Source organism: Anarhichas minor, unplaced genomic scaffold (genome assembly GCF_050575085.1).
Source record: "Anarhichas minor isolate MPS153535 unplaced genomic scaffold, ASM5057508v1 ptg000055l, whole genome shotgun sequence".
Classification (NCBI taxonomy): Eukaryota; Metazoa; Chordata; class Actinopteri; order Perciformes; family Anarhichadidae; genus Anarhichas; species Anarhichas minor.
The window spans coordinates 2,618,820-2,644,334 of record NW_027466501.1 but is presented as its reverse complement, the minus strand read 5'-3'; the positions used below and the strand labels follow the sequence as shown (position 1 = coordinate 2,644,334).

Genomic DNA, 25,515 nt, shown 5'->3' with positions numbered 1-25,515 from the left:
TCATGTTTAACCAATTTATTCATGAACACACGTACGGTTATTGAGTACATTAGTATTTTTGTAGCATAGCATTTTTGCCTTGACAACAGCTGCTCAGAGGGACCCTACAGAAACCCCTTCACGTCCCTTTTTCCAATGAACATGATCTGAATACTCCCTGCAGAATGAGAGGTACCCTGGCTCTCCAGTGGACACGATGCTGCCCAAAACCAGCGACGCTTGGCTGTTTTCACAACTCAAATAAAAAGGCATTGAGAATGGAGTGGGGGGGAGGGGCTACGGTTTCTTCTCGATCCCCCTACCTGGCTATTAAGTATTGCTCTGACGTACTTTCCTGTGGCCTTCTGGGTAACAAAGCAAGGAGTTTGGGGTAGGGTGGTGGGTCATTGGACAATAGGATGGCCATATCACTCCCCCCCACCCCCCCTTCTTTCTTTCACAGTGATTAAAATGAACCAGGACCTCAGGGGTTGGGCTGAGGGAGTCACCTGACCGGTCACGAATTGGTGAGGTAAATGTGATAACCGGATGAGGAAAAAAGGGGGTTTTGGTGAACCTGACATGTCTACAGACACTTGAAAACCTGATTTGGACTTTCCTTTTTGCCCTTCGCGCTACATCTGCCCAACCCGGTTCCTACGGAGCCTCTCTAAACACGCCAAGTGTGCCTGCCCCGGTAAGAAACACCAAGCATATAAAAACTAGACGGCACGAGTTGAACTCTCCACAGGGCGGGCCGTTTAGGCAGGGGGCGGGTGTCAAACAAAGTGCTGCTTACAAGAAGTACTTAGACAGCTAACCAATGATGGGACGCCACCGGTACACCACACACTAGTACAAAGTGCTATAGAAAAGACAGCAACGCCACTGCGAGCATATGGGGAGCCTGAAGCACTGGGTTATTGGGGCCGGGTCATCCCACCAAACCGTTTCAGCCTCTTCCTCATCTTAAGAATTCTCTGGAATGTTAAAAGACTCGACCAGGTTGCGCCATGCCCTGGGAGCGACCTACGATGGGACCAAGAGGTCAGAATGAACTTAATTTTTGGACTCCCCTTTGGAAAGAGGTTCACTGATGGCGCCGGCCAGTCTGCTTACTGGAATGTATGGAGAGTGGAAAATAGTCGAGCACGAGTGGCACAGGAAGTGGCCTAGAAATCAGCGACTCCGGATCCCATGCTCAGTGAGATTAGATAAACGGGAATAGACACCCACCTATCCTCCGTCACTAGAGATGGAAATGCTACAGTGCTTCGGCCCCGCTAAGAATGGAAAAAAAAACATTCCCCTGGGACAACCGGAACTGACCAACCTGGAACTTTGGTAGGGGGAAGGGTGAGGGGGGTGTTTGATAAATTGACGTTGCCGCGATGCAGTCTAAACCACAGCTGTTGTCTAAGAGCAAATACAACAAAAGACTTCACGAGAACCCAAACTAGTTTTAGCAGTGAAGAAACAAGTTCATGCTTTTCGAGGGAGATATTTTTTCCTGTATTCTATCTATTGTACAGAGGAAGAGAAGGAAAAAAAAAAAAACAGGTCTAGTAAAATACTATGTATATCGAGCCACGCTGAGCTCCCAGTATTATACCATGAGTTTGTAACAAAAATCTTGAAACATTTTTTTCTTCTTCAAATTCTCTACCAAGAAAAATACAAAACATTATAAGGCGGTAAGTAACTATTTCTTTTTTTATTAGATCAGTTTTTTTTTATTTTACTTTTAATTTGAGAAGCCGTTACAGTGCAGTTGTTCCTCAAAAGGCAGCCAGGCCAGGCCTCACTGCTGCTTGCACTCAGCTGGGGGGACTGCATCCTTCTGTAAGCAATCACAGGGAAGGGGGGGCATTGTTAGATAAAAAAAACACTTCAAACACACACACACAGCAAAGCCATTTCAAGACCTAAAACAGTCAAGCATCTGAAAACTTCCTCATCTCCTGACTACAGAGCCAATACCTCGGGGGGGGGGGCACCACATGACAAAGTCCATCATATTCATCTAAACACACTGGAGGGAAAGTCTCAAATACGCAGTTTTCAAAATATCAAATGTCAGCCTTAGACTATACCAAGATTCATAATCTCCACTGGTTAATGATTAAACTGTTTTGGCATTTATTTAAGTTTGTAAATAAGCCCTTTGTTTGGGAAGGAGATACTTTTACATTTGAGGAAGAGCTTTAAAAGCTTCTTTAGGTGTTGCTGCTACAGGAGTTTACATGTAAACGCCTCAAGAGCACCTTGGGCTCAAATCAATTAGCAGCCAAAACCAAAAAGGGAACACTTGAGATGATGAAGAGAGATATTTAATACTAGGAGCAGGCGGTCCTTACAGCAGACAGATCCTTCTGAAGGTGATGGCCAGGCACACTGCATTTGCTCTCCATAGCCTGATGCCACGCTGGCTAAACGGTGGAAGGTCACTTCAGCTATTTAGTGCAATACATTTAGTCAAAACATTGTGCTGAGGGAATGTTGGTGTAAAATCTTGGTCTGGCTCCTATCGTAGACGATGCAAACTCAGACTTCTCGTCTTTGAGTTTGTGTCTCGTTTAAATCAGCTGCAAGTGGTTCCTAACGACCAGCTCAAAGTAAATTACTGCGAAAACACAATTGTATCCGTTAGGCTAAACATTGTCTGGAAAATTTGAATATATTATAAGAGCAATTGGAAATTATATTCACATTTTTCAATAAACAAGTTGTACTCTAGTTGCCGCCGAAATCAAATCTGTGTCTGCTCCGGTCAGGAATGCGCCTCATGACGTAATGTTTGATGAAACACCAGCGGGGACTGAGGTCTAAGAGTCCTGGTTTGGCGTCGCTTACACCGTTGGTATCTTAGTGGGCAATCGCCGTTTCAGAATGAGGAGTTGGAAAAACGTGTTAACCGGCTAGCATATCTGGATCAGATTAGTCGAGGGCAGCAACGCTAAATCGACTAATCACACACATCCCTAGTATCAAGCAATCAAGTATCTTTGTTTTTTGTTAAAAAGGCTGACAGTGAAGTCATCTTCAGAGAGATAAAACATTTAGTTTAACACAAACAGCCCTCCGTGGCCTTTATCCCATCATTAAAAAGCAGATCTATAGAGAAAAATAGACGGCTAAACAGATCTAATGTGACCAGGGAGGATAAAAACCATGGACCAATGAGTATTAAAAACAGACATCCATAAAACAAAGCAAAGAATTTAAGGCAGAAAAAAAAAATCCTCATCCTTACAAAAACTCAAAACTAGCCTGCGTTTGTGGATGGATGGAGTTCAACAAGGTGAAAAAAGAAAAGAAAAGAAAAGAAAAGGTGGGGGGGGGGGGGAGGCTGGACTAGCTTCAACATACAGAAATACAGGCGCAAATGCAGAACTCACTATGGGTTAAACTGCAAAAAAAAACAACGACACACCGGTGGGTTAGTGCAGCACGGCGGCAGGAAGAGGAGGGGGGGCTCATGTGTGGGGCGGGGGGGGGGGGGGGGGGGGGGTGCAGAGAGATGGATGGAGGATGGAAGAACAGGAGGAGAAGGAGAGCAAAAAGCCAAAACAGAGTGGTGGGGGGGTGTGATGGTAGTAAGCTGACAATTCACAAGCTGTACCTACCAGGATAGGGTTATTTTTCTACTGTCACCACTTAAACCTAGTGAGGAAAAATTTAAAGAGTAGCTGACAAAAGATGCCAAAGTGACTGGAGATGAAGCAACATTAATGAATAGGAAAAAATAATTTAAAAAAAACATAAAGCCGAACTAGCAGAATGTCAGACGTTTTTGTTTGGCAAAGAAGCAGAGGTCATGCTTGTTTACACCGTGTCAAACGTACGAGATGCTTTAGTCTGGTTAATATTCATTTTAAAAAGATCCTGAACTCAAACCAATAAAGTAACAAAAGTCCTAAACAAGTATGTGCACATCTCATGGTGTGCTAGAACTAAATTCTTAATACTGTATATTATGTATCGAGAGATTATCATTTGTCTTCCTGAAATACTTTTGAGCTTGCACAGCTTCAGTTTTCGGCTACATTACCTCCTTCAGGAAGGCAGTGAAGCAGAAAATATCAGTGAGTAAACAGTCTTCAGGAGAGAGCCCGTTATTTAGCGGTCCCAGTCAAATTACAGTAAACCTCTGCAGGTCTGCACTTAGTCAGACTTTAAAAAGGGACAGTCCACCCTCCAACTCAAAAATACACATTTGTCCTCTTACTTGTAGTGCCATTCATCACTCTCGATAGTTTTGGTATGAGTGGCTAAGTTTGGGAGGGCTTGTGGTGCTCAAAGCGTCAAACAAATACATTTGGAAAACATTCGTTGTGGGCAGTTTCATGTAGGAACTTTTTTCTTTCTCCCCAACTACAACAGCCAACCGTCTCCCCGCGCAGAAGGAGGCATGCATCTATATGCTAGCTCACATAGCATCACTGAGCTAACGTTACAGCTGAGCCGAGGAGGATGGCGTTAATGTCTACATCTCACGCTGTCATGAGCCTCTCGTCCATCAGTAGACGTGCACTTCCTCCTGCGTGGTGATACGGTTGGTGGGTGTAGTTAGGAGGAAAGAAAATAGTTCCTACATGAAACTGCTCACAACAAAGTCCCTGGATTATGTTGAGTAATCAGGTCATGATTTATGGAAAAAGACATTGCTGTTGAGTTTTTCAAATGCTTTTTTGGCACTTTGAGCACCAGAAGCCGAGTGTCCTATAGTTCCATCATATTTGAGAGAAGACCAACACAAACTATCTTGTTTGCTAAATAGCGCTACAGGTGAGAGGAGAAAAAAATAAAAAATAAAAAATAAAAAATAAAAAAAAATAAAAATCGGTATTGTTGATTTTGGGGTGAACTGGCCCTTTAACCGACGGGTGAGAAGTCATTCCGAGATACAGGATCTGGTTAAGAGGAAAAAATACATAATGGGAGTGTTTCTTTTGTGCGTCCAGAAGCCAAATCATGATCACGACGACAAAATAAAAGCTGAAGCAAAACCAAAAGCTGGTGTAAAATGAGATGCATTTGGCAGTATGTATTCTGAATGTTGAAATCTGACAAGGCAATTTAGGACAGCCGTTCTCTACCTGCAGCTCAGTGACACCCGTAGGACACTGGATGGTGATAATGCTAAATGTGTCTCACTGGGACATTTAAAAAGGTTCTGAGAGATCACTGCAGCAGTCAATGGCCTACAGTAAGAGCTGCTTCACTTTTTTGAAAAGAGCATCCTGAGCCAACAAAGTTGAGAACAGCTGAGTAAGGTCTTTAGAGTGGGAGGGGAAGTGTGATCTCACCTTGGGATCGTAGTCGGGGTCGTTCTCTTCATCAGCCTCCTCCTCTCCCTCCTGAACACAGCACAGAGCACAGTTAGGCTGCTGCAGTTCCTCAAGGCGACCATAATTAATTAACACTCATCCATGTCCAAGCATTTTCATACGAGAAGTGTGGCCCCAAATGGTCTTACCTCATCGTCCGCCTCCTCTCCCTCTTCATCGTACTGTAAGACACAAATGTGAGGATTAGCTAAAAAAGAAACACGAAGAAGTTGACGAAGAAACAAGCTAGCTCCATGTTTTTCCTTGAAAATCTAATTGGAACAGACATATTTCAAGTAAAGAATACTCATCTGCCAATAAATCCTGTTTACTATTGATAATAAATAACTAAGGCTTCAACAGTTGATGTGTTCGAGCTGAACCATTAGGGTATGGCGGTCTCAGATTGGTGTGCGCACAATACAGCGCATGTAGATTGATGCACAGATTGTGGAATAAAATTGAAACAAGCCCAGTCTGTCCGTGATCTTTTAGCTGTGCGCCGTTAGCAACATGTGCTGAGGTTAGCACAACAAGCCGATTGGCGTGCGAGTCGGCGCAACTGCGGCGAGTACAAATGAACCGCTGGAGCCAGAAGACCGGCAGCCGGTTCAACAGTCGACTCCAACAGCGACGGAGTAAAGTATAAGATGAGGAAGATGTGCCAGTACTGCTCCACCGTTATGAATGGAAACACATCCCAACCATTACCGGAACATTCCTTACAACTTGTGCCAGCAGCAACGAGATCAGAGCTCGTTCCTCTGACAAAGCCATAATGTAGTCAAGCAGAGCATAATGAAACGCCTATAATGGTGACATGTGTCCATTCCAATGTGCCCTAAAGCCGAAGAAGACTCACGTCGTCGTCGTCATCCTCGATGGCCTCTCCTGTGAAGTAGAGCACGGCCCGAGGTACAATACGCTCGCGGATGAAGTGGCCGATTTCAAAGTCCGCAGCCAGGACCGCCTCAGAGTCTTCGTCCTGAAGACAGACGGCACAGTTCATTCATGTTTACAACAGTAATAGTCGAGGTTTCTATACGACGCATTCAGGGCTGGACCGGTTAGCCTTTTTTTGTAAAGGCAAAAACACAAGGTTAATAAGATACACCGTAAATATTTAAAATACCTGAGAAAACTAGATTATTAGAATGAAAGTTCTTTGCATATTAGATTTAGCTTCTAATAAATAAGTAATTTGTTGCTTTAAGCTGTCGAATGCTAAACAAATAGATTCAATCAGGAATTTCAAAGCGTAGAAGAAGTACGACTTACCAACTCTGCGTTTTCTGGAACTGAAAACAAAAGCAGATAGTTATGCCGATACCCAACTGATGGTTTTAATAATGTTGAATCAACTGGCCATGTGTAAGTGAATATTTATGCCCCATCGTGCTTACCCTCTGGCGGGGTGAAGAAGTTGAAGAAGGAGTCGTTGGGGACTGTCTTGGTGACTGTCCTCACTGTGCCGCGGCCCTTGTGCTTCTGTTTCTTCTTGATTGTTTTCAACGTGACGTTCTTGCCCTTCGTCCACTCGATCGTGCAACTGTAGTAAAACACGAGGAGGAGGCAGCAGGAGAACGCAAGGTCAGTGTCAGATTTATAAATGTCAAACCATATATGATATCTGGGGTTTTATCTAGCTGGTGAGTTTGTAGATAGAAATTGTTGAGGGAAATGTTATAGCGGGTCAGGTCATGTTGACGGTTTTATTAAATAACGAGGCTGACCTTATAAACACTGCTAGAAACCTTTGATAGTATGAAATCATAATGCTCCTGAAAATCCTCGTCTTTTGATCGAAACCAAGAACACTCCAAAGCAAATTAGTATGAAAATGAGACAAATTTCATTACACAACAATTTGAGCAAAAGGAAAAATGTCAGATTTTCTACCAGAAAAAGACTACACAATATCGCTGTACTATTAATACTTATTTCTGACTTGTACAACTGAATTGAACCATTGTGCATCCCTTTAAAAGAGTTGCTTTGATGTTTTTAGAGAAAGAGGTCTTCGCCCTAAAATTATAATTTTCCACTTCAACCACCCAACCGGGCCGTGGATCATTTGGTACCGGGCCGCACAGAAAGAATAATTATATTATTTCCGTTTTATTGATTATCAGAGTCTGAAAGAAGTTTTATTTTGAAAAATGACCGCATTCTCTCGCAATTTCATCCGCCTGTGTCTCTTGACATGTCAAGACGCTTGTCTTGCACATGCGATACGTTACCTCAAAAATTAAGCCCACAAACTAGCGAAAATGACTAAAACACTTTTGGAGAGCTTCTTTGCAAAGAGGGAAAGGCCACTAAGGACAGAAAAATAGCCGACAACTTCCAAGAAAATGAAATCTTCATTTAACAGACAACATCAGGAGTCTAATTAAATATCAGGAGTAATTCTGATGCGCCAAGCCCGCTCTGCAGAATATGTGGCGACAGAGGAAGATCAGCTGCTGGAGATTGTAAATGACGGTGGCCTTACAAGTATGTTTGAGACAACAACTCTGCTGGTGTTTTGGATTAATATCAAGGCTGAATATCCTGAGATCGCCACTAAAGCACTGAAAACTCTGCTTCCATTTCCAACATCCTCTTTGTGAAGCAGGAGTTTCTGCAGTGACAGCAATCAAAACTAAATTACGGAGTAGACTGGACATAAGGAACACACTTCGGGTGTCATTGTCTCCCATTACCCCCAGATGGGACCGTCTCGTTGCAGAGAAACAAGCTCAGGGCTCCCACTGATTCAGCATTATTGTGAGTTGTATTTATTTATGCATTTTATATTTGTTTTCATGCCGATCATATTTTATTTTGTCTTGTTTATCCGCCATACCTTGAAGGCTGGTCCGTGAAAATATTGTCTTACATGAAACCGGTCCGTGGTGCAAAAAAGGTTGGGGACTATTGGCCTAAATGATCTCCGTCCAGACTCAAACGCCTGAAATCGAATATCACGTGACTATTCACGTACACTGGGCATGCGGGTGGGTGCCGGTGTAAACAGGAAGTGGATTGGTTGCTGAAAGCCGCTAACGTGACTTCAGACGGCCGCTCTCCGTGGGTCTGATAATGCTGCTGGACACGCTGCTCGCTAATCGCTCCAATAACAGCTGCTTCCTCCGTAAAAATGCACTTTAACTGGACAACAGCTGCTAGTAAAGACAACAATGTCAGTAATACCCGACTATAAATAAAAATGTTTTAATATTTTGTCAACTAAAATGTGCATCACATCCTATTACACCTGTCAAGCGCCTTTCCCTGCAGGTGGCTAATCATGATTTTCAGCCCCCCGCCCTCTGTAAACTATCAATGGATCAATCCAAAAAAGAAAAGTCACGGAGGAAAATAGAGAGTTTAGTTCTGCATAGACATATTCATTTGCTTTCACTGCCAACGATGCTGGCTTACCTGTATGCTTGATATGTGCAAACAATGTAATGTTGAATGTCACTTCCAGAACAAACACAGCATTTGCTGAAAAGTATCACGCTGGAGATGATTTCTCAACTGCTGCAGCAAACTCCTCTTCATAAGAGTTTGATATTATTATTAGGTAAAATAGCAATAAAATGTCAAGAATAGTCTTTATTCTTGTTCTATAATTTCATAAATACAACAAACTATAGTTTTTGTATATATAATATAACTATATACAAAACTTTATAAGCTGTGATATCAAATAGCTTCTGCGGCTCCAGACGAATTTTATTTGGTGGAAAATAGAGCAAAATGGCTCTTTGGATAGTAAAGGTTGCCGACCCCTGTCATAGGGCAAACATGAGAACATGACTCAATCTGGTTGAAAATAGTAAAAACTACAACTTTGAAGCCAGGGCTCTAGATTGAAAGTCTGATATAACAGAATATATGATTTTTAGAATTAAATTGCCGTGAGATCAAAAAGTTTGATTATATTGGATATTACATATTAGAAACCTTGAAGGTTTGAGTGTCTGTTTTGGCTACACAGTTTACAGACTTATAGGAGCTGAGAATGAACTTCCAAACTTTGAAAAAAAACACAACATTGCCAAAATGAATGCAATAAACATTAAAATTATAGAAAAATGTTATGCCCCAAAAACCTCCCATGTGATTAAGTTAAACCAAAGACTAAACAGAACATGAGGCGCTGCTCACCCTGTGCAGCACATGATCTCTGGCCCGTCGAAGGAGAAGGGGTCGCTCTCGTCTGGCTCTGACCTCATCTTGTAGGTTTTCGTCAACACCGTGTTCGTGAAGAAGTCGTTGGCCTCGAATTGGAACTCTAACGTGAAGCTCTGGGGAGGACCGAACCAGACGGCGATTAGACGAGTCGGCGGTAACCGGCCGCCTCCAGACATTCAACACGAGTCACGCTCACTCACCATGGGCTGCCCTGGATCCGAGAACTTCACTTTAATGTCTTGTAAATGTTTTAGGATGGGTTCATCGTGTTCCTGAGGGGACAGAGAAGCACAGCAGCATTCAGAGGAGCGTGTTTCGGTTTTGACTTATGGTTAGTAATACACCCGTGGCCAAAAGTTTTGAGACAAACAAGTATTGGTTTTCACAAAGTTTGCTGCTTCAGTGTTTTTAAGATCTTTTTTTCCACTGTTACTATGGTATACTGAAGTATAATTACAAGTATTTCATAAGTGGCAAAGGCTTTTATTGACAATTACATTAAGTTTATGCAAAGAGTCAATATTTGCAGTGTTGACGAGAAGTTGCTCTCGGAGGATGTTTTGGTACCATTCTTTATTCATGGCTGCGTTCTTAGGCAAAATTGTGAGTGAGCCCACTCCGTCGGCTGACAAGCAACCCCACACATGAATGTCTCGGGATGCTTTACTGTTTTTTTTTTCCCGGATGCAGATGCACTCACACCTGCCTGCTGCCATTCCTGAGCAAGCTCTGCACTGGTGGTGCCCCGATCCCGCAGCGAAATCACCTTTAGGAGACTGTCCTGGCGCTTGCTGGACTTGTTGGGCGCCCTGAAGCCTTCTTCACAACAATTGAAGCGCTCTCCTTGAAGTTCTTGATGATCCGATAAATGGTTGATTGAGGCGCAATCTTACTAGCAATTCATCTGATCACTCTTCATAACATTCTGGAGTATATGCAAAATGCCATCATAAAAACTGAAGCAGCAAACTTTGTGAAAATTAATATTTGTGTCATTCTCAAAACTTTTGGCCAAGGGTGTACACCATGTGTCATGATCCACACTGTTCTACACAACTTGGCCAGCAGGTGGAAGCAAACCCTGATTTTTCTTTCATCACAAGTGAAGCCTCTGACCCATTTCCCCTGCCACTCCAGCAGCTGTCTGGATGAACCTACCTGCAGCATGTCACTGAGCAGGTCCACATTTTTGAAGACCGTTAACCAGAACTCCGGGATGCCTTTGGGGTCCTCCTTCTCCTCGTCCTTCTTCTCCTCCTCCAACTTGGCCTTCTCCTTCATCTCGTCCTGGTTGAGGGAGACATTTTCTTTTCAAAATGACACACGCTCAACAGTTTCTTTTTCAGGTATCATGCAATAACAAACTAGGCTTTTCACTACCTACACCCACAAAGACAGCACTCAGCATCTGGGATTAGATGCAGGGCAAAAGAACCAGCCCCCCCACCCCCCAAAACAGTTAAAATGGATCACTATACTGATTTCATCAACTGTACGTCTGCTTTGCAATACAGACATCTGAAATCAGCGATAGTGATAGATTGAATCCCACGTTCTTCTTCATTAGCTGCATGCCATTTTGGGAAGTGACGCGTACTCTCCTCTGGATGAGACTTTGAGCTACGTGAATGAAATGAAAGAGAAAAGGAAAAGAAGGCCTAAGTGATCAGACAGGGAGCATGCAGGTGTATACGTCACCTGTACCTGCTTACTTACTGTCAGCTCTTCCTCCTCATCCATCTTCCATTCACACTCCTCATCTGTGGGCTCATACGCTGCTTTCACAATGTCGCTTCGCTGTAAAGAGCAAAGAGGAGAAAGCCATTTAAATCGGGGGTTTGTGCCTGTTGCACCCAAGTGATGTACATTTTTATACAAGTTCTACCTCTTCGTCTTATGAAAGAGAAAATCATAAAACAAGTAAATGACAATGAAACCGAGTGCGAGCTGTTTCAGTGACCAGAGAGAACATAGGCTATTCTTGGGAATGAGGTCGCTTTAACCCTTGCTTTGTTTACATGAAAACAAAACGTCTTCCCGCTGCATTAGCCATGAGAAACATGAAGGTTACATCGACAAATGGTCCACACAGGTAAGTCCACTCTTGTGCAGGGTCAACCTCACTTGATAAGGAAACACTGCTGAGTCATACGTTGAAAAGCAGAACGAAGCCGTACCGAATAGTTCAAAGCTTCCATTCATTTAATTCAAATAAAACTACAGACACAAGGTGTTATACATTTGAAGTCTATGGCCATGCATTCTGGGAAAATGTCACATTGCTTTGCGCTCATTCAACTTGTCCCAGGGTTGACACTTTAGATTTTACAAGGTTTGTTAACAAGAAAAAGTATTCCGTTGCCATTATTACAATTTGGTACAATGTATAAACTCTCATTGAAGCCATCACATCTGTTTTCATGTCAAGTGAAGTTTTAAAAAGGCCAAGGAAACCCTTCAATCAGTTCAGCAACGAACTGTGATGAAACACTTTAGAGTCTTGGCCTTATATTCAAGTCATCAATGGTAAACAATAATAAAATGCTATATCTTATATTTCTGTAGCATTTCTGTTTACATTCATAGCAGTCTGCTTTACAGTGACAACCAAAGCACTTCACATCAGGAGCTCTTAAATGGATCAGTCGGAAGGGGGCGGGGGTGTTTTTTTCTGGATATACAGCAGTACAGATCAGCATAAACATGGCAGCCTGCTCAAGGTAACAGATGCTGAGGGAGACCGTCACAACCATGTAGCACACTACTATGCATTTGGAACACTGCTTTTAAAAGATTCATGAACCTTTTAGGATTATGAGTGTATCAAACTGACTTGTGGTGCTACTCTTTTAGTTTATGCTTTGAGGAAACAGTTTAACTGTCTAGAAACGCACAACAGAAAATTATATCAGCCATTCAAAATACATACAGCCGCAGCAATACAACGCTGAAGGTGACAATAAAGTATGGAGGACGTACTTTGTCGAAGAGGGGCTGGTAGAGGGCCGCGTACTTTCTCTCCAGTTCATGGACTTCTTCATAGAACTTTGCCTCAATGTGGGCACATTTGACCTGCAGGTTCTTGAGGGCGTTCACACGTCTCTTCACAACCTTTGGTAAGCTGTGGGAAGACAGATATGAGAGTACAAGAGATGAGTACAAACCTGGAAGAATCCTGGCACAAAGATCAATGTTATTTATTTCACTCTGCGCTTTAACTGCAATTATTACACTTCGTAAATTTTGAAGAAAAAAGAGCAAACTAATGGGACTAATCTATAAATTGTACTAGTTTAGGTTTCAGATTGCAGAAAGGGCTGCACAAACTCAACAAAACTGAAGATATTATTTTGTGATCATGCATTCCCTTTGCTTCTAAATGTATAAACACAGGACAAAATGTTAATGTGCAGCGAATGGTAGCAGAGAGGACGCTGCCTCAGAAGTTAATGAGATCTTTGGAGCAGAGCAGCACTCTCCCCAGAGCATCTCAAATAAGTGAGGGTGGCCTTCCACGTACACAGTAAACAAACTGAAACTATGCAGAGAACAGGTCGTATTGAGATTTGCTTCATTCATCAGCAGAGTGAAGGAGGGATGTCTAACTCTTATACAGATTTATTGGTTTATGCTTTAGGTTCCTGGTGTGGATCATGAAGTGAGCTCCTCAAGATTGTAAATATTGTCGGGGCATTTTCCAAAACTCTTTTTAGCCTCTTTTTTCAATTGTTCCCAATGGGGACAGAGCGTATGCTGCCGCATCAAGTAAAAAAAAGCACTGCACCAAACAAATATATAGTAGCCCAACACTTCAACTGAACCTTTATAGACAAGCGGAATCAGTACAACTGGTAAAGAATATGGTCCGCCCTGGTTCATATCTCAGCTCTGATTTGAATGTAGGTGGACCTGCTCTCAGAAACATAATACCTGTACGCATCTTTACTGTACATGGGGAAATTTGAGTATTTCGTTCCACAGTTTAATTATTAATAACTATCCTTTAATCATTTCTTTCAGCTACTGTTTTAAATGTTGTCTTATGTTGCCTGTGCTTAAAATCGCAAATATCTCTAGATCATCAATACTACACAGGGCACCCTTTCAAGTCTCATTTGAATCTCAATCTTGGTATTCGTCTGAGACCTGGTTGGAGCGCTGAACATCGATTAACACCAACCAGGCTTTGAAACGCCTGCACTATGCTGGCATGGGAATGTGCGTTTAGTCCCAAGTGCTGGGATGTTGTAAACTGGTGAATTTGTTAGTGACTGCCAAATACTTGACATGTTGATCAAAGAGATGCTCGCTGATGGTTTTGCTGAGAACAGGAGCAGTGGGTGGCACAGCCCCACGGCCAGAGACACACGCACAGTCACTGGAGCGTCTCAGATTTCTACCTCTGCACCAGCTCCGTGACTAGCAGGTAAGCAGTGTGCTGCTGTGGACAGGGACGCCAGAGAAATGTTTTACCCACCTCAAACGAAGGCAAAAATCAGTAACAGTTTAAGTGTACTCTATATTTAGAATATTTACGCCCGTTTACCTTGCAGTGAGACAGCTATACAGTCCGTATCCAACAGGCAAGTGAAGCAGTTGTCCATGCTCTCGTCAAAGCCAGAAGACTCCATTACAAAAAACAGTAATTTTACCTCGCAGAGCAGGGGTTGCTGGTTTACTGTTGCCTCGATAAGTTACTTTGTTTGCACTATGGTGTGACTTTGATGAATTCGAACTAACAAACGTCACACAACACTTTGGCTAGTTCAGACTCAGTAAAGTCACATACTAACAAAGAAAGTAACCGATATCTGCAGCCGTAGACCAGCAACCCGTGTTGGCTTTGAAGAGAGCACAGATGGATATAACAACTTCAGCTCCCCGTCAGAAACGGCTATCTCACGACAAAGTAAACCAGCAAATATATTCTTAATCAAGCACACACTTAAACAGATATTGATTTTTTTTTAAGTCAGCCTTTGTTTTCGGTTTCCTTACTGCTATAAAGAGCATCTTCTCTGCTTTGAGCTTAGTATAAGTGTGGAGAGCGCTGGCCCAGCAAGTGGCTTGGCGCTTGATTGTGCACCTCTGAAAGATTTTAACTTGGTGAGCGCGATCATGTGACCGCCACAAACAGTTCACTGATAAAAGCACTATTAACATGTCTAGCGATTATACAAAGAAGTCAACCTTAGTTTCTTTAAAATGCATGTAATACTTGACTTGTACAAAAGCAATAAAGTAGTCCATGAATATGAGATTACAGATAATCACAATCCCTCCTCATCATTGTGGAGGTTTATGGCTTTTTGGTGGTTACACCTACAGTCTATGGGCTATCTCTGGGTTACACTCGCTGTCTTCTTGATTCTTCACATTTCACTATGTTTGTACGCTTTAGTGTCCTTACAGACACTGACCTATGCTGCAGATTCTACATAAATGTGTTCTAAGATGAAGTCATCACCCGAAAAAAAGATTCCGTCTCACCTCTCCATGTAGCCTGACGGCGAGCCGTTCAGACCGTCCAGCCTCTCCTGCAGCGCAGCCAGGATCTGTGGGTTCTGCATCATCTGAACAGTCAGCTGACGAGCTGAGGAATAAAAACGCAGACATGGTCAAATATATGAAGGCCGTTACACCGCCTCAGGAGCAGGACAGGGTTCTCTTGCTCAGGTTTTGGTGAGAGCTGAACTGGAGCGGAGGTTTGATTACATTAATGCTCAAATAAGCACATTCATGTTCGAGGTGGTATAATAACGTGACCCTTCCTGAGCCACCCTGATGTATATGATGTGCATACTGCCAGTGTTGCGCAGCCACACGAGGAGGCAGTCAGCAATAAAGAGTGCTCTTCCTTTGTACAAGTGGACAGGTGACAGATGGTACAATCCGAGTGTCCGACACATTGCTTGCACCCATCAGAGCTTAGCCACGTCGCTGCTGGCAGGTGAGAAGATTAAAGAGATTGGAAGTCACTTTTCTCTGTTAGCACATCCTGAGTGTGTTGTCTGGGACGTGTTACCAGCAAGCACCGATCAGCTGTCCAAGACTCCCAATAAATACACCTATGCTCGTCTGAATTCACACCACACAAGCTGTTGCTTTTTTGTTGGTGGATACCTTTATGGGGGTGGGGATGAAATAACGAGATGATAATGAGTAGGGTTGGGTACCAAACTCTGTACTTTTAAAAGTGGGCCCCTAAAAAGGATACTGCCCTCATAGTCTGTTTAGACACTAATTTCTTACATGGCTTTGCGTCTTAACAAAAAGGATGTCAACTGTACACGCATCAATCTGCTCTGTTAGAATGAATTGTAATGTCGACATATTTAATAATCAGTGAGGGGAAATGATTATAAAACAAATATCACAAAATCTAAAGAAACTTCTCAAACCACTCCAGTAACATGTGGTCACATCTGAATGTCTCTGCACATCTGAATGTCACATCCATTTCCTTACCAACTCCTGAAGATGAACAACTTTGCTCTGTAAAAGGTCATATAACCACAGATGCTCAGCCGCCCCCCCCCCCCCCCCAAAAAAAAAAAAAGCTATTAGTGTCTCCACCGTGTCTAATGTCATCAAATTTAAGTCTAAAAGTCACTGCAGTTAATCCCTTATTTGACGTTAGTGGTGTGTTTCAGGTCTAGTTTCCATGGTACATACACTTTGTAGGTGAAGGGTTTGACAGCAGTAACCCTGACACTTTAACATTTACAGCTGGAGCATTAATGTGTCCTCATTTAGAAAAAAATAGGAGCGACACCATCTGCAACGCTAAATAAACTTGAGGATGGGGTTGTGTGCTGCTGAATAATTCACACTGATGGCAGCAGGCGTAGTTTCACCCTTTGTTTCTAAACAATGCACTTGCACGTATCTTATGAGCAGAGCTGTGATTTGCAGTTTGCTGCCTTGATGTGTAAGCCTTGGGTTATTAACGGGAGTTTGCGCTGCAGGTCATCGTTGGCACGCTGCAACTGTATTACTCATGCGTTTATAATCTCCCACCTTGTGTAAAGCTTTTCTGAGAGCGTTCTCGCTATGACCGATCAGTCGCAGGCAGCCAGAATGAGCCTCCTTTGAATAGTCTTTGAAAGACCACACTTTTAAACTGGTTATAAATAGACGAGGCCAAACGTCCGTCTATATCTATCCACAATGAGCCGGGAGTAGGCTGATATGAGAAACCGTCTGAATCATTTATTGGGTGTCAAAAGGATGCGTAAACAGCAGCGAGATCCCAAAATAAAACTGATTAGCGCCTCCCAGCTCTGAACCACAATTCAAAATCATGTCATTATGATTCTCCTCAGTTTAAGTACCAGACGGAGAACCAAATTGGTTCTCCCTAACAATTAGAATAATGTTCTCGAACGTCTCTTCATCTAAACCAGGGGTGGGCAAACTTTTTGGCTCGGGGGCCACATTGAGTTTTAAAATTTGACAGGCGGGCCGGGCCAGTAGCAGATGAATGGAGTGTTTGTGTGAACTAATATAAATGACAAGTAAAAGCCATGACCTAAAAAGTAACTTGCATTTAATTTCAGTGGGAACAGTGTTGTTGGTCACCCTGTTTAACCAGTGCGTCAACGTTTGGTGTCAGTTTGGTTGTGGCAATTCTCAGAACAGATCTGAGGTGTGCATCAGTTAGCTGGGATCTTCCGCGGTATTTTTTTATCGCATTAATGCATATTTTATCATGCACTTACTTATTAAGCAGTCATTTTTGACAGTGTTTTTAGTGTAAAGGTTAATGACTGGTCTTTTTAGCAGTTCGATTCTTTGAAGGGATCATACAAACATTTAACTGTCACATCTAACATTATCAGAGTTCTGCTCTGTAATGTCTTTCCTTGTCTCTCCCCCGTGTCACGGTGTGGGTACATATCACTGGCGTATCAGAATACCCTTATTTTATTGGCTAAACTGCATCACGTGACCTGATTTACAACGCATTGGTCGGTGTTTTTCCTGCACCGCTGAACAAGTGCCGTAAATGCTGGAAAGGCGCGCGAATAACTCCGCTGCATAAAGCAAAGGCCCACTGAAAACGGGTCCGCGACAAACCACCAGTTGAGAATCACTGGTCTACAGGATCATGACGAGCGGTGAACAGCCGTTTGTGTGGCGTGTCTTCCGTCTCTTCCTGTTTCCTTCACCTACATTCCCCTGGGCCCTAAGCCCCTCCATGTACAGCTTCTTATCACCCTCTTTGCACCAATGTACATTTATAACAAATACCACACGGTAATCAGCGTTGCATATGTGTGAAACTCTATCGGTGCATCTCCGGTCTGTCTTTGTTCATCCTGCATCGCTCTGTTCTGTTCTTTAATGTAACGTAACTGGAGCGACGGAGCCTCTCCCAGCTGTTAGCAGACTGTTGTGCTAGCAAGCAGGCTCGCTCGCGAGCTGTACCCAGCATGCAGTTCGGCGGTGAAATTTTATAAGTGTACAATTATTAGTGTTACAAATTGTTTGTGTCACAGACTGTTGTGTGCTGTGGTGTTTTTCTGTTAAAGAGCATTAGTTGTGGGTTGTTAATTGTTGTGTTATAAAGTTATGACCATGACTAGGGTTCCCTCTCAATACATATAAGAACTAGCGCTGTCCGCTGTGCAATAGCTGCAAACAATACATTTAGCTGCCTGTTGAAAGCAGACAGCAGTTGTTTTGGCTATGCACCGGTATAATGGTGTGTGAAGAATTCATATCATACGGGAAATTAAAACCGGTATACTGCCCAGCCCTAGTCTTTATTATAGTTTGGACAATTTTGTACCAATATGTGACGGGCCGGATTAAAAAGCCCAACGGGCCGTAGTTTGCCCATGCCTGATCTAAACTATGCCTTTACCTCTGCACAGTTTAATTTGCATTTTAAGACAGACCGCCTGTAACTATTACACCATCATAAACCTGTGCTGCAGCATTTTTTCAGAGAGTCCTACCTTTGCTGTTTTCATCTTCTCCCGTCTCCTCCTCTTCCACTTCCTCCACGTCTTCCATATCTGCCGGGTCCATCTCAGCCTGGTCTTTGCTGCTCGGGGAGGGGAGGACAGAGGGGAAGGTCAACTAAACACATCACACTGTTTGAGTGTGCAGAATCAACATCTGCCACCATCTATTTCTGGCACCTTTAGAGTCCCAATGGAATATTTGAGCGGTGTACAATTATTAGGGGGACATAATTCAAATTCTAAGCATCTGATTGTTTGTGGGCAGGCTTAAAATGTAGCACAATAAGGAGCTACAAAGGATGATTGCCTGAAGGACGGATGTCATATTATTGGTTGAAATTAGTTGGTACTAGCACACTTAATTATTTTTTTTTTTTACAAGAAAAGATGGTTGGATTTTGATATAGAAATACAATTTTGTTTTTTATGTTTATGTATAGGTGCATAATATCACTGGGGATGTAATCTCAGAGTTAAGGCATTTTTCATTTCATCTCTACTTTAAAAGGTGAGGTTGCCAGCAACTGCTGCTTTAACCAACCAAATATTGAGCTCCCTCCCAATTCTGAAAATATAATTGCTTGGTGAAAACTAAAAAAAAAAAAAAAAAATGAAGCTTGGAAACATGTTTAGTCTTAAATTATCCAGGGAAAACTCAAACTCACAAATGAAACTTCAACAAATATGCATGAGAATGATTAGTTGAGCACTTGATCAGAATAAGAAACAATAGCTGCAGCCCTACTTGCATGCCCAGCTCAAAGGCACATTGGTTTGTAATTAAGAGGAGGAATAGTTCAGTCTTAGGGTTGGGTATCATTTAAAAAAATAACACCAGCACCAATACCAGTACCCTTAAAGCGATACTGATACTAACAGTGCTTCATTCTTAACCCATCATGTGAATGGAAGCTATGAGTGTGCGTTCCACAAGCTCGCCAAAAGCTGCCGCTGTGCACAGCCCTCATCAACCCCTCGGAGGAACCGCGATGTCGCCCACCCTCCGGTTCCTGCCCAGGGTAAAATGGTTAGCTCTGCTGGCACCGTTAGCTGTTAGCAACCAACAGTTGATGTTGAGAGCCGTGTGCAGGCAATCTCGACCGTATGGGTTGTAGCTGCTGCAGTAATGGCTCAATCACAAGTCGCATTAAATTACAGAACACTTGGCGCTAGTCATTTTTGTCTGCACCTCGGCACAAGAAGGATCGATCGCAGTTTGACTGTAGAAGTTTTGATACTACTTTCGGTCGACCTTACAAAAAGGTATCAGTACCCGTACCCAGTCCCACCAGACTATATACACAATTCTCAGCAATTTAAACTAGCAGTAATCAAAACTGAGTTGTGTGTGCATGAGAAGGAGATGGTATACATCCCTGTGTTGTTACCATTGGGTCTGACCCACTGGAGCGTCAGACCCAATGGTAGGATGTTAGGGTCATTCACTCTAATGTTGTGAGGTGTCTTTTATATATCCCAAACAGCCCTGGTCTTAGTAAACGAGGGATTTATTGGTTTGATCCTGTTATACATCGGACCTTGCCCAAATCTGTGATATCACAGCAGGAGGTGCTTTCCCTTAAACTGTCATGGACCCCTGTGGCTAACTTCAGGCCCCAGACCAGCAGAGGAGACTAGCAGAGCACTGGTAGACGATGCACTTACTTGTCGATGTCTGCCATCTTAGCTGAGTCTTCAATGATGCTAGAGAGAGAGAGAGATAGAGAGAAGAGAAGGTAATTAGTTTAGAAACACTGGAGGACACAAACTAATTGATTTTGACTAACACATGACTGTCTCCAAATTTGGGTTAAACAGCATTTGCAAATACGTCCTGATGTGAATACTAAGATGGTACAGGGGAGATGTTAAAGTTAGCAACACTTGATGAATGACAGTTTAAAAGACAGCCACAGATGGGTTTTTTTTGTCTATTCCTGATTCTTGATACTGTGTTTGACACCCGTTTAAAACACTGAACCTGAAGGCAGTTATTGTGGCTGGCCTATATTTGATTTGCAAAGAGACCTCAGTGTGTCACACTTTACATTTAGATACATGGTGACCCGGTCCCTTTCTGCACCAGCCTTACTGTAACAGGTCAAATAGAAATAAAATGGAAAAAGAGCATTGCAAGTCATCCTACTCTCGCAAAATACTACTACCGCCATCTAAGAGGAAATGCATAAAAAAAGTCAACACTGAACTGACAGCCTGCATCCCACGGAAGACCAAAAGCAAAGCAGGATACTCATTGAGATCGTTTCAACACTGTTGTTGGTATATTGTACCTGTGACAAACATTTCTTCAAATGTATTGCAGCACAAAATCTGTTGCTACAAAGAGTTTAAGTTTCTCTAGGCTGACTCAGTTCACATGAGTGAAAATGAATGATTAGCTGCCATATAAAAAATATGAACCTTAGTAGCAATTATTGGATCAAATTCAGTTTATCAATTCATGTTAGGCCTACACATAGATGCTGTGGGTCTTTACATGGCTATGTTTTCTGTTATGATTTTATTAGCTAATATAAAATAGTTTGTATTGTGGCAACAGCTATTAGCGTTGCTACTTCAGCAGTTACCCAACATTAAGGATATGGATAATCGTAACCAGTTTCCTCCACATGTACATCAACAGAAATTAAAATAGATTTGAACTGGTTTGTTTAGTATTTGATTTCATTCTTGTAGGTTGCTTAATCAAGTATTTTACTTGAAGTATTCATTATTAGACAGGATGACAGGTAGTACAGGTGAGAGGAAAGTATGGAAAGAGGTCTTTGTGCATTTTATTAGATGTAATTCCACATAATTCTGCAAAATAAAATGTGCGCATTTAAAGCAACGCTGTTGGGAAAGAAATTATTGGGGAAACAATGAGGTTAATTATCAACACTTTCTACAATAATTTTACAGTCACTTTTAAGCAAAATGTCTAACCGATATTACCTTTTCTTTATACTATTGGATGGACCTATCCAATAGTTCACCTATGATCACCTACGACTGGCAAATTGTTATGGACAGTTTTATATCTCCTAACATTTTGGAGAAAACTTGTAGATTTTCATCAATAATGAAAATATTCAGTAATTGCAGGGCTACATTTGTTTGATTATTTATTAATTTGCATCGCTCCAACTGTCAGTCCCAAAATAAAAAAATCACCTGCACCAAATGCTACTAGGGTCCAGACTATGGCAAAGGTCGTAAATCCTGGTCTTTGACTGCCATTTTCCTGCTGGTTCAGCATCCTATCAAGCCCCTAACTGCGTTCACCCGTCACCCCAGAGGTACACGGGCCCCTATTAGATAGCGTCACTTTAACAGCACCTCTCTGCATCCTTAGGCCCAGAACTTAGAATCTCTTGAGTCTCACATGATCCGGAAAAATCAGCCGCTGTGATGCAACCGTTTTCACTGAGAGCTAACAATTTACACCAAAACCAAGAAGAGGATCAACATCTTTTCTGAAAAGCCGTCATATAGTCACCATCTCACTATACATTAGCTGGCCTACATTCGGCTGATACAGCATTATTCAGCTACGGCACTGATGTGACAGTTCGCTCAGCACAGTACAAAGTGGCAGAACAGTTTCTTCTCTCCATAAGGAGATAACAGATGAAGAGAGCATGCTGTGTGTTGACTCCGATTTGTGGCTTTAATCGTGTCCCCATTCCTCCACAGAAAGCTGCATTCTGTCATTTACCTAATATGGAAATACACTTTAAAGCTCTCACTGTTTAGTCAACAATAGTGCAAATGATCAAAGGCACATGTGCCCCATATCACACTAACATCTAAAATAAGATGACACCTACCACCACCATCTTGTATTCTCCATTAAGCCAAATTATTGAAGAGAAAACTACTGTAGAGAGCTTTTAGCAGCAGCACACATGATAAAATATACAGTTGCGTAAAATGTGGCGTTAGCGTGTCTCAAATTGTGGTCAATACTTTGCTTTTTCATGGTCAAACATAGTTGCAGGTAAACGAGGTAATCCACTGTGAGACCAAGCCCCGCATTTTCAATTAATGTAAATTATGTATAATATATATTAATGTAGAACACCTGTGCACGGTTAAGTATCTCCATGCACCATTATGTCATCTAATTTGAACAAAGATTATCAGTGGATAATATTCACATCTGGCCAGTCAAAGTGATGACTCATGAAATGAGACATGGAAGATATATTTATTACTGCTTTAACAAGTCCTGTTTAGTTCGGAATGCAACTGCCAAGCATGTACAAATAGACCTTGTAATCATCTCACCCCTGTCAAAAAAATAGTCACAATTCATGTCGTTTTCTCACATCTGTGTATGAACAACTTTAACCACACGTATAATAGCGGTCCTGCAGACAGAGCAGACACCGTCCTTTTAGTTTCTGGGACTAGTCCTCGTCTCCTAATCCTGCCCCAGCGACCACGTGTTGCATGCTCAAGTCTAGCGAACCATCAATGACTGACAAAAAAAAGCTCTGGGTGGGTGTCCGGCTGCTCACTTAGACGCCTGGATTTTAAAACTTCCATTTGGTCTGAGCGAGCCAGCCGAAACTGTAGAGACGTTTACCGTCCGACGTCAAACCATGAACAAACCAAGGGTAACCCTAACAAGCAAGCCGACCCCTAGGCTAGTAACCCGGCTAACTTTAGCCGGCCTGCCCGGTCTTGTCACTGCGCTGCCTCGATGGGTTCCGGCTACTTAAGCTAGCTTATGTGCTACTAGCGTGATGCGCACTACTCGGGTGAGTAAGTGGGAGGACCTGCTTCGACAGACACGGTGCCGTAGCTAAAAAATATGGGCCAGTATGGAGGAAGCGGTGACAACGCTCCGGTACCATGTTGTAACCAGCTTTCGTTGCGTAACGTTACCGGTTGTCCATTTTAACCAGCGCTCTAACCGTTATCCCTTAAGTCCAAACTCCCATCCACTGCTCCCCGACCGGAGTATCATTCTCCAACAAATAAGGTCAAGTCCGAAAAATACAAGATACAAGACACGTGTCAACAAATTCCAAAAAATGTTGACATTTAAGGCATTTGCGCGACGTCGTGTCCTTTATATCAATGCAATGATTGTCATACCAATCCAGGGGACACGGACGATAATAGTTGTTTCATTATTTTCTTAATCGCGTGCAGCGTTAACATACATCATGGTGGAGCCATTCTCAATGGCTGCTGCCGCTGTCTGCCTCGACTAGCTTTAGCAAAGCGAAGCGGTCTTCTCTCTGCCGCCGTTAATTCAAGCAGCATAATTTAAATTCAACTTCTGAAACGACGCGCAAGCTCGGGCGTAGGCGACGAAGCCATTTCCGAGTCCTGTCCCTTACCTTCGCGTTATGACCGGAGGACTGGACTGATGAAGCGGCGCTGCGCAGTGAAGAGGTCCTGGGGAAGAAAGACTCCGCTCCGATGGCGGTAAAAGAGAGAGTGATCCCGCCGCCTGCGCTCATATACATCCGACGTCATCACGTAAACCGGCAGTCGCCGAGGCAACGCTGCTCGTGGGAGGGGCGGTGGGGAGGGTGCCCCTATTGGAGGGAGCAGGAGTTGGTGGATCATCATCAGCACCACCATGATCCTCTTCCTCTCATCGCTGAACACTCCTCTTCCTCACCTCATTCATTTTTATCATTATAACTATCTTTTCTTCCTTCCTCATCGTCAATGCATCACATTGAACATTCTAGATGCCATTATGGTGCATCATGTAATTATTTGATTTCATTCATTCAGCCTATGATGAGGAAAAGTGTGGACCTGCCAAAGAGTAGATGAAAAATGTATGAAATCATCCAAGGTGTTTTTGTGCATTCTGTGCCATTGAAGTGTTGTCCAGGAGAAGACTTTGTCCTGCCAGTATGAGGGAAGCTGCTACACCTCTCATACTGATGACAGACTGCCATTATTGAATTGGCACCTGCCTTAATGCTGTGCCACCTATTGGCCTCCCCGGGGATTAACTTGGGTGTAGTTACACTTACAGCACGCTCTCATCTTTAATTTGTTGTGCTTTATTTTGCTCGATAGCCAAATGACATCAGAACTATGAATAATATTTATTTTTTAATTACCAGGATCACAAGCAGCCTAATTATTGGGTAGCTATTTATTCAATTAAAGGCGGGGGGGGTCCTATAATTATATCAGAGCATGCTAGACGCCTGCATTTTCATAATAATGTGCCAGTGTTAATACCGGTTAAGAAACACAAAAACTGTTAAATAAGAGCATCAATCCGGACTGACCTTATTTTGTTTCCCAGCATGCATGCACCCATATACCTCTCCATTTCAGAGTGATTTCTTGTAATTGTTGAAGATTATCTTTTCTGTGAAAAATGGCTCATATGTTCAGGTGTGTCACAGGTGTGATTTGCTACCACCTGACTTCAAATTGCACTTCTCTCACCCGTCAAAACGTTCAAAACTGAAGAACAGAATGTTGAATAAACTGCTCTAAACGTAATACCAGGGGACCTGCTTATAAAGAACAGTCCCTTGTGTTTACTAGGCGATAGACAATTCAATAGATTTCTAGGAGAATTTGGGTATAATAAATGTAGTAAACTTTCTATTCTCAGTGACGAGGCACCTCAAAACACAGACGGACTCATACAACATCTCTTGACCCTGAGCAAAGCCAGCCAGAGACTGTGGGGATTGCAGTGTGATTCATCCGTCAGGCGTCACCAGCCCGAGTGTTACTAACACCAGACCAACCCTCCCCCGGCGATATCTGGCACGAGCCCAAAGGTCAGATCTGTCATCCGACGCTTTCCCACAAGAGGAAACCTTCCCACGTTTGCCTTCCATGTCAGAAACTCATAAGTGAATATTTCCTATATACCCCCGTAGCCCTTGTTGATGGCAGGAAAAGCTCAGTTCGTTCAGGTAAGATATTCCAGAGTGGACAACACTTTCCTTGTTCCGAGTATGGGTCAGCCGTGCTGTCGGCTCTTGCTGTATAGTCTTGCATCTATGAGTTCTTTCTGGGGTATTTGTTGAAACACTTTGGGCTGTGCT

General features: G+C 42.7%; 1 protein-coding gene across 5 annotated transcripts; it reads right to left on the bottom strand.

Annotated features, from left to right (window-relative positions):
- Positions 1–23,961, bottom strand: nap1l1 (nucleosome assembly protein 1-like 1). Of its 5 annotated transcripts, XR_012947425.1 has the most exons (18): positions 23,821–23,961; positions 20,132–20,170; positions 18,458–18,546; positions 14,985–15,087; positions 12,474–12,615; positions 11,199–11,291; positions 10,653–10,781; positions 9,695–9,766; positions 9,468–9,607; positions 6,713–6,858; positions 6,588–6,607; positions 6,172–6,294; positions 5,459–5,491; positions 5,289–5,339; positions 3,606–3,642; positions 2,689–2,843; positions 2,337–2,602; positions 1–1,819 (listed from the first exon to the last, which is right to left on the bottom strand). XR_012947425.1 is itself a non-coding variant. In XM_076075992.1 (16 exons), exons 2-15 carry the CDS (start codon positions 20,146–20,148, stop codon positions 3,637–3,639), a joined length of 1,164 nt encoding a protein of 387 aa, XP_075932107.1. In that variant the 5' UTR covers positions 20,149–20,170; positions 23,821–23,961; the 3' UTR covers positions 1–1,819; positions 3,606–3,636. The 5 variants fall into 5 exon arrangements, 3 of the variants coding, with proteins under 3 accessions (XP_075932107.1, XP_075932105.1, XP_075932106.1); XR_012947426.1 differs by lacking the exon at positions 2,689–2,843; XM_076075992.1 differs by lacking the exons at positions 2,337–2,602; positions 2,689–2,843.
- Between the last annotated feature and the right edge of the window lie 1,554 nt (positions 23,962–25,515).

Bases quoted from the DNA above. Each gene is read 5' to 3' on its own strand.
- nap1l1 (XM_076075990.1), bottom strand. The intron at 10,782-11,198 runs GTACAGGTGACG...TCCCTCAACCAG, and splicing joins AGCTGACAGTAAGTAAGCAG to GACGAGATGAAGGAGAAGGC. The intron at 5,340-5,458 runs GTAAGACCATTT...TGCTGTGTTCAG, and splicing joins GAGAGGAGGCGGACGATGAG to GAGGGAGAGGAGGAGGCTGA.